The sequence below is a fragment of the Cyprinodon tularosa genome, unplaced genomic scaffold, assembly GCF_016077235.1.
Source record: "Cyprinodon tularosa strain WSP-4 unplaced genomic scaffold, ASM1607723v1 ctg730, whole genome shotgun sequence".
NCBI lineage: Eukaryota > Metazoa > Chordata > Actinopteri > Cyprinodontiformes > Cyprinodontidae > Cyprinodon > Cyprinodon tularosa.
In genome coordinates, this window is record NW_024039486.1 from 81,839 (window position 1) to 91,550 (window position 9,712).

The following is a 9,712-nucleotide window of genomic DNA, read 5'->3' on the forward strand; positions in this document are numbered from 1 at the left end:
TTAATAATTTTCTAAAACAAAAAGTACACGTCTAAAACAGGTCTGAGCTACTTTAAATTCAGTCCAGCTTATAAAACTCATATAGAGCATCAAACACTGATCTTTTTAAAATGGGAGAAAAAGATAAGTGATATTTAATAAATACCTACCACAAATTTGTCCTTTTTAAAATAATCACCATGCTTTTATTTTTGGGTTTTAAATGAAGGAATAAACTTGCAAAAAAACAAGAAATATATTTTTTAAGGATTTCTGAACTTAAAAAAACTATTTTTCCCATTTAAAAAACATAAAAAGTATTTATTAGTGTATACATTTTGACAAATATTAGCTTCATTTTTCAACCAAAGTGATGAAGAGCTGTCGCCGAGTGTCTAAAGAGCCACAGGTTAGATTCATCTCCCATTTCCCATAATGCATCAGTTTTTTTTATTTCAGTTGTGTTTGACGGTTTATTCTGGATCCAAACACACGTCCACTGAAGTCGTTGCGTAGATTCTTTACATTTCTTTAAGTTTATTCAGTAAAATACATTTACATTGTAGAAGTCAACATTCAGTATCTCATTCCAAAAAGTAAAAAAAACAACAACAATCCACTGGACTTTGTTTTCAAGTTTGAAGACGTTTCGCTTCCCATCCAGGAAACATTTTCAATTCCAAATCTCATTATTCCTGGATGGTAAGCGAAACTTCTTCAAACTTGGATACAAAGTCCAGTTGATTGTTTTTTAACTTTTTTGATATGACTATGACCTGGATGATGGAGTATCTTCACTCGCAACATTCAATATCCTAAAAGATTTAAAGAGAACAGAATACAATTCCCCTCAACTTGTTGATACTCATCTTAAATATGTAGATTAAACTGCTGGAGGAAAAACAAAATCCTTGATAGTTGAGTAAAAAGATCTTCGCTGGTTGTAAGTATTGAGTCTAATAAGACTTCCTGTGCTTAATGTTGCAGTATGGTTCAATATAACTCAGTATAATCTGAAAGCATTTTGTGAATCGTTTAAAACCTAAATTGTCTTATAAGTCAGCTGGGCTGAACAAGCATCTACTGGACTCAATCATTACTTTTTGTTTTTATTTAATAAAAACTAAATCATAAAATAAATTATTTTATGATTGGTTAAGTATTGCTTAGAGTAACCTGGACTGAAAAACAACATAAACATTGAATAGAAATGATAAACTTTAAATAATAAAGTTTACTTTTCCAAAATAAATCTAACTTACAAACCTTTAATACACAAAATGTTTATTTTTTGTTGTACTTCCTTACATAAAAAGTTGGATTTAATTGACTCCATTTTAAATTCTGACTTTGATTAACTTACTCGGGTTTGTAGTAACATTCACCCAAAAAATGCATCACTGGGGAAAGATTATGTGTGATTCAAAACCTACCATAACCTGGAAATTATGTTAATCAGAATTTGTTGAAATAAGCAAATTTTCAGGCATCAATTACGTAAAGAACATAAATAACTTGTTAATGAATGGATGAAATGTCTGAACTTCTCTTTAGCCGTTGGTCCAATGAGAGCAGCAGGAAAACGGCAAAGACAAATAAAAAAAAAGCCTCAGCATTTTTCAAGATAAAAGCTGGAAACTGTTCATATTTCTTCCTGAAATGATCAAATAACCAGTCAGTGGTTTCTAACTGGATTACAGATGCAGGTTCTGGTAATGGATCTTCCTCTGCTTCCCAAACCCGCCGCTCGTCTTTTAACCCGTCGGTTCCTCAGCTCGACAGCAGGCGGGACGGATAGTTGATGAAGCAGCGGAACTCGTTGGACAAGTTTCTGTTGTGTTTGGGCAAAAAGGAGCACATTTTTACCCCCAATAGCTCTTTGGCGACGCCCTCCATGATGGCTCCTGCAGACACAACCAGAAGCCCTCCTGATCATTTAGAAATGTCACTGATCTCTCCCTCTGAGCTGCTCTTTACTCACCAGTGCAGAGCAGCACTTTGCCTTTGCTCAGGTACTGGATGGTTTGGGCCACTTTGCTCAGGCACTCCTCGGACAGGTAGGGCGGGTCGGCCAGGACCACGTCGAAGCTCTGAGGGGCCACGCCGCAGGGCAGCGACAGCGGCTCGTTGTAGTCGTAGTAGATGAAGTCGTCCCCGTAGGTGGAGAAGCGGCGGTCGTACTCCAACACCACAGCTGACACCTTGTCTGACCCGTCCAACACGCCCTGCTTCAACTTCTGGTACACGCTGGGAGCGCAAACACACGCTACCCTGAAGGGAACGAGGAAAGGAAGGTTGAAACAAAAGAAAAATCCAAATGAAAGAGAACCTTTCATTGGCAAAAAAGGTTCAACACCAATCCTGCTGCTTCTTCAAACCAAATCTGTCTGTAATACAGCTCAATCGAAGCTCTGCAGAGCTTTCCTTTCACTGTAAACCATGTCTGCTCCTCAACCTGACCCCCGCCGCTTCGTGCCTCATGATGGAGGCAGCATCACCTGGTCAAACATCTCATCCTCTAAACAGATGGTCGTCATCAGCTAAAGCAGTGGTTGGGAGCAGAGACTAACGCCTTCAAAACGTGAAATCCTGAAGCATCCATGAATGCCAAAACAGACGAAGGGATAAACAGCCTGACCTAAAGCTGCAGCAACTGATGGCTCAGCAGGAAAGGAAACCATTTGAATCAGAGACCCGTCTAAAACACGACAGAGTGGGACTTTTAAAGATAAAAAATAAAATAATGGCTCTGATCTGCAGAAAGAAAGATGAAAGGAATGAATTGGTAAAAAAAAATAAATAAACAGAAAGCCTTGAAGTTTCATCAGTATTGGAGAATGATGTCAGTTTATTTGGTCTTTTTGGAGAAACAACATTGGCTCCAAAAACACAATGATCTTCATTTTAGATAAATTCAATATTTAAATCAATATAAAACTCCAATGTCCTGCTTTGTAATCAAAGGAGAAAACCAGACTGTTCTGATCACACAGCTAATGTTAATACAGACAGTTAAATAAGTGTAGAACATTCCATTTATCTCAGTAAATACATTTGCTTGAGGTGCTTTTGACATGTGATTTTCACATTGTTCATAACAACCCATGCAATCCACTCATACAGAGAAATCAAACCATAGATGCCCAGAAATGAACTTATGTGTAATAATGTGGAATGACAGAGGGAAAAAGTCACACCTGAAGAAAGAGAGGGGGTGAAAAGGCCTGGAAAGCCAAGACAAGCCAAATCTCAGTGATTAGAAAGCAATCCTGCCCCTTGTCAGTAAAAAATTAAAATCAGTTGGTGCGTTCAGTGCTGCCTTGTAGCAAGAAGGTTCTGGGTTCAATTCCTGGCCTACTTTCTGCAAGTTTGCATGTTCTCCCTAAGTATGCGTGGGTTCTCTCTGGGTACTCCGGCTTCCTCCCACAGTCCAAAAACATGACTTTGAGGTTAATTGGCTTCTCTAGATTCTCCTTAGGTGTGAGTGTGTGTGAATGGTTGTTTGTTCTGTCTGTCTCTGTGTTGCCCTGCGATGGACTGGCGTTCTGTCCAGGGCTGGAGATGATCACCTCCTCACCACCCCACTTGGGATAAGCTTGATGGAAAATGGATGGATCCATGGTTCAGTCCCAAATAATGGCCTACAAATAGGTGTCTCTGGTATCACACAAGAAACTCCTCAAGATGGGTGAAAAGCAAAGGTCTTTCTGAAGACCTTCACAACATTATTTCTGCAAAAAATGATGGCATTGCTTACAGAAGGATTTCTAAAACTCTGAATGTTCTAGTGACGCTGTTGGGGCAATAAACCAGAAGTAGAAAGAATATAATTTCACCACAAATTGACCATGACCAGGTGCTCCTCGCAAGATTTCTGACAGAGTGAAGAGAATTATCACAAGAGTTGTCCAAGAGCCAAATGCCACTTATGGAGAACTTCAGAAAGAAGAAGAAAACAATTAGTAATGCATTTAGCCTCCATGACCTGTATGAACGCTCACCACACAAGACTCCACTGCTGAAGGAAAAGCATGTTGGAGCTCGTTTAAAGTTTGCTGCACAACATTTAGAGAAGCCCGTGCAATACTGGGAGAATATAGTCTGGTCAGATGAGACTAAAACTGAACTCTTTGGATGCTATAATACACATCATGTTAGGAGGTCAAATGGCTCTGCACGTCACTCCAAACACACCATAGCAACAGTGAAGTTTGGAGGTGGGAACTTCATGGTGTGGGGCTGTTTTTCAGCATATTGTACTGGCGAACTTCAAATAATTGAAGGAAGGATGAATGGAAAAATGTACTGAGACCTTCTTGATAAAAATCAGCTGCTATCTACCAGGATGATAAAGATGAAACGCTGGGGAACATTTCAGCAAGACGATGACCCCAAACACACAGCAAAGGAAACTCTCCTTTGGTTTCAGAGAAAGGAAATAAAGCTGCTAGATTAGCCCAGCCATAATAGAACATCTATGGAAACAACTAAAGAAGATCCCCACGAAACCTTCAGGATTTGAAGACTGTTTGTGTGGAAGAATGGGCCAAAATCCCACCTGAGCAATGCATGCTGCTAATTTCTCCATAGAGGAGGCGTCCTCAAGCTTTTATAGGAAACAAAGGCTTTTGTACAAAGTATTAAATACATTCTAATGAATATTTGTAATACTTTTTACTGTAATATTCTACATTATTACACATAACTTAACTCTGATGGACGTCTATGGTTTGATTTCTTTGTATGAGTGGATTGTTAACATCTGGTGAAAACGTTAAGTCATTGGTGCCTCTAGAAATATATTTACTGAGTTAAACTGGTTTATTTCATCGGCAGTAATTCAGAACCTTCCTCTTATTTTTCACCCGTTTCAGATCATCACCATCAACCTCCATCTTTCCTCTCTGTATGAGTAAAAAAGGACTAATTCATCTTTTTCCTGATTAGTTTGTGTTGAATTTCTGTACAGCGGATCCTGGAGAGACCAGCTGTAACATCTAGACTCTGTGTTTCCCTTTCCTGGATTTAAGCATGAAGAGAAGTTTGTTTGGCTGGAAGCTGGTTATAAGGATGTGTGTGTGCGACCAATCCTTTACCTGCCTCCCTCTCCGGCTTCCCGTACGACCTCCTCTGCTAACAGCGCCGCCGTCTCATCACTGTACCAGAACTGACTCATCCTCTGGGCAAAAAAAAAACAACAGTTATTATCAGTATCAACACAAACTCTATAAATCGCTCCCCCTTTATTTAGAATTTGCCTCCAGTTTATCTAATTCCCTCCCTTCATCATAAACGCTCAGGCTCCAGCTTTTCCTGATCGGCCACAAATACTGCAATATAGCCACAAAACAAACTAGAACACAGAATTTTTAATAAAAAACAAAACAGAAAAAACTAAAAACGGAGCATAACCTGGGTTTAGAAGTGCATGCGCCACCAGATTCATTTTATATACAGATACATTTATAGGGGTACAGCTGGGCAAATCATTTTGCAATTTAATCACTATTTTAAAATCGCAGAGACGCACAATTCTGGTCACATAATTAACTTGAGTAAGAAATTAAATTTCTCCCTCCAGCCTTTTAATGGTGGTAATGTGCTTAAAGTGGGTTTGTTATGTGGCCGGCAGGTGCAAACCAACATTACAAAATATAAAACACTTTTACAAGTTCCAAAACAAATTAGCATTTCAGGAATTCAACCGGAAAGGGTGGGAACTAACTCTGAGGCTGAACCGGTCTTGTGCAAATCTCGTTTCTTTCCCCCCTGTGTCGGGAGCGCGCATTGCGGCCAGAGAGGCGGATCTGACCATTTTCACGGCGCTCCTGATAATTTCTCGCTGAAAACAGCTCATATAATCATATCAACTTTCTAACATTCAGTTTAATCGGTTGCTCTTTTTACTAATTTGTAAAATAAATACATTAACGAGGTCTTCTTACACTGATTTGTGTTTTTTTTAATTAAACGCCAAGAGAATCAGAATTAGAATCAGAATCAGAAATACTTAAATAATCCCAGAGGGAAATTACTCGTCAGTATTTCTCCAACTTTTGTCCCTTCAGCCTGACAGAAATAAATGTCAGTCACCAGACACAGATTTCCAACACGTAGTGTATTTTTCATTTTTCATTGCTGATATTTGAGGATGGAAACTGGCTGATAGCAGGGGGCACACAAATGAAGACGTCCTGCGAAGATGAGAGTAGAATTTCTGGTTAATCCCCTTCTCATGCAAAACATGACAGATTGCTCAAGTAAGGACATTTTTAGTATAACATATCACACATATCAATTTTAGAGAAATTGGAAACAGTTGCTCTTTATTTCCCTCCATGGGAGGAGGAGAGGAGAGAATGGATGTTTCAGCTGACTGAAATCATCTGTTCCCTCCATAACATGAGAAGAAATTAGTGTTCCTGCAGGTCTTTAACTGTGCTTATTCCTCTGACCATCAACAACAAATCCCGTGCATTTGGTCATATTTACTCTTTATTTGTCATAATTAAAAGAGAATGAAATGATGCCTCTCTGGCTGCAATGCACGCTCCCGACACAGGGAGAGAAACAGAATTTTGCACAAGACCAGTTCAGCCTCGGAGTTAGTACCCACCCTTTATGGTTGAATTCCTGAAATGGTCATTTATTTCTGGACTTGTAAAAGTGTTTCGAATGTTTTCTTAAAATGCTATTTGATTTGAATTTTTAAAAGTGTTTTGCTTAGTAATTTATTTTTTAAATGTAAATTTGTTTCCTGAAATACTAATTTGTTTTCGGAACTTGTAAAAGTTTTTTAGATTTTGTAATGTTGGTTTGCTCCTCCCGGCCACCGTAGTTTGTCGCAACATGGAGGGGAAGAGACAAACGACATTTCAAGGCCATGAAAAACTAAAAAACCAGTAGCGGTCCAAAAACTACATGTTTGCAGTTAGGCCAAAAGAAAACAGACATAAAACACAATATCTGCTGAAAATAATCAGAATTTAGCGTTTTGGTCAAATATTTTAGTCCTTTTAGGATTGGGCATTTATCCAATCGTTTATTGCGACACATTCTAGACATGATAACGTTTTTTATTAATTGTCTAAACAAATAAATTTGAATTTGGGTGAATATTGAGTCTTTTTAAATATTTTTTTCCTTCTTATTTTTCTTCCTTTCATTCATTTTTTTTCCTTGAGGCATTGGCAAATACAGAGAATATGATTAAAAGTGGTTACTGCAGGATGTTTAATGATAGAAATCAAACTTTTTTATATAAATGTTGTCCTGAAGGAGCCTATTTTAAAACGGTCCATTATTTCCAGAGTGTTTCTGATCGTGGCGCCATGATTGCAGGTATAAAACAACCTAAGAACTACGAGAATGCATCAATGAGGAGCTTTTTTATTTGTTTAATCTTTATAACGGTAGCACAGCCCTAAGAGGACACATTATATTCAGCCTCACAAAAACTTAAAGGTTTGGAAAGATTCCAGAACTGAATCTCTCAGAAACTCCATGATGAACATCTGAACAGGATCTAAGTCAAAGGAAGGAGGAACAAAAAGCTTATAGAAGATCAGGCGCACACAGAGGTGGTTATGAACTAACTCACCCAGTCCTCCTCTACTGCTCCCACAGCAAACGGGTCCGACGCCGTCCCATCCGGATCGGGACCGGTCCTGGTCTCGTTGTAGAACTCCTGCAGGGCAGCCAGAGTGTGGGCGGACAGTGTGGGAACGTCGTCATCGCTGTCGCTCATGGCTGCCGGGGCAAAGGACGATGATGAAGATGAGCAGCTGGGTAGAAATCCTCTGCTAAGGTCAGAGAGAGGAGATCCTGAAACAGGCCTGAGAGGAAGAAAACATCTCAGGATGTTTAGAATCTATAATCTAAGTTAAAGGATACAGGAAACGACACAAGGAAAAGGAAAAGACAAGGAAGCCTCCTGAAAAAAATCCACCTCGGTGAGACTGTGTCCGCTGATCAAGGTGTTTATTTTTCTGTTATTATACTGAGGATTGGCCTCACATAATTTGCTCCAAACATTAACTGTTTGCTCTGAGAGCCAAGCCTTAACTGTAGTTAAAAACCTTTAGCTAATCCAAAATGCTGCAGCCAGAGTTCTGATGAAAATTAAAAAGAGAGATCATATCTCTCCTAGAGATCATTCTCTCTCTATTCTCCTATTATATTGTTTCCTAGACGGGCCGCCTGTGGAGCTGGTTTACAGTTGCCTTTTGAATCTCTGCTTCTTTCTGTATATTTGTTTCTGTCTCCTTGAACCCCAGTTGGCCTCAGCAGATGGCCACTGAGTCTGGTTCTCTTGAGGTTTCTTCCTGTTAAAAGGGAGTTTTTCCTCTCCACTGTCGCTACAAGCATGCTTAGTGTGAGGGATTGCCTTCGAGTCAATGAGTTGGTGCAATGAACTGGTTTTCCTTAGATAGAAAACTTTGAACTGATCTGACTGGATGATCTGGTTGAATTGTCTCTGCAAAGTTCCTTGAGACGACATGTGTTGTAAATTGGCGCTATATAAATAAAAAAAATTGAAATAAACGGTTCATGAACTCGAGACTCATAAAGTGAAATCTGATGTTTCCATGAACACCAGGTGTTCCTCTGCTGTTTAGAACCAAATAAGAAAAAGATGTAGATCTTTGGAAAGAAGATTAAATAAAAACAAAAAACAGATTCAAACCCATTAAATGAGCCTAAGATTAGAGAAAGTTAAATTTCTGTTTCTTATCCTTTGCCTCTAATTGGTACTTGCTGTTCTTGTCTCCTCACAGAAAATGTTTTCATTTTTTCTTTTGGTTTACGGAGCACTGAATAATCTGAGGCAAACTGATTCAGAGGTGGTTTATTAAACATGAAGTATGTTTTCCTCTGAAGTCACCAGTAAGTCTAAGTTCACAGGACCAGAGCTAAACAAGATAAAGGTTCCATTCAATCCCTGTTCTTCTCTCCTCTGAAACATCTTCCTAAAGAAACCTGATCAGCTTCCTTTTTAAATCACTGTGGACATTTACTGCAGTTTCTGGCTAAAAGGTGTCACTAATAATCAATCAGCCTGATCACTGAGTGACAGTAGATCCGCATCTTTATGCAGAGTATTTGAAAGAAAACAAATTGGGTTAATTTTCATATTTTATTCCAGAATTGTGTTTTAATATTCCTAATGAGTTTAAACAATTAAAAAGGCAGTAACCTTCAAAATAAAAGCATGTTGGTCTGTAAATAATTTCAATAAAACAAATGATCCGCAGCTCACAATAAAAATATTAGTTTCGTTGGGTTAATATTTAAAAGGAACTAAATAAAATATGAAATTTATATTTCCTTTCCTCACAAACTTTCTAGTTACCCCGGTGATGTTTGAATGTCCTGATCCTCTGACCGCAGTGATTATTGCGATCCTGGCCAAAGGCGCTGAATATAAAGTTAAAAACGGTGACATCTGACCTCATTCATCTCATAGAAACATACCTGATTAAAACCACCTCTTCTACTCCCGCTGTTCTGTTATTAACACGTGAAAAAGTCGCCGGAAGATGACGTAGTTCAAAACTACGGCTACCGCAGAGGGTCAATTCAGTCGTTCTTTGCTTTCGGAGAACCTGTCAAGTTTGGGATTTGAAAATAAGGACATTTGAAGACATCTAAAGCGAACCATCCTACTATCCCAGTCAAGCTCCAGTATCCGTTATATTTTAAGACATTTGCACAAGAAACCTGATAGAAATAC

The 9,712-nt window shown here is 38.7% G+C and overlaps 1 protein-coding gene across 3 annotated transcripts; it reads right to left on the bottom strand.

Annotated features, from left to right (window-relative positions):
- Positions 1-279: 279 nt before the first annotated feature.
- On the bottom strand, positions 280-9,535 carry eef1akmt1 (EEF1A lysine methyltransferase 1). Of its 3 annotated transcripts, none has more exons than XM_038269590.1 (5): positions 9,454-9,535; positions 7,580-7,803; positions 5,076-5,158; positions 1,961-2,250; positions 280-1,883 (listed from the first exon to the last, which is right to left on the bottom strand). In XM_038269590.1, exons 2-5 carry the CDS (start codon positions 7,724-7,726, stop codon positions 1,750-1,752), a joined length of 654 nt encoding a protein of 217 aa, XP_038125518.1. In that variant the 5' UTR covers positions 7,727-7,803; positions 9,454-9,535; the 3' UTR covers positions 280-1,749. The 3 variants fall into 3 exon arrangements, with proteins under 3 accessions (XP_038125518.1, XP_038125519.1, XP_038125520.1); XM_038269591.1 differs by having other exon boundaries at positions 7,580-7,814; positions 9,454-9,528; XM_038269592.1 differs by having other exon boundaries at positions 7,580-7,778; positions 9,454-9,521.
- Between the last annotated feature and the right edge of the window lie 177 nt (positions 9,536-9,712).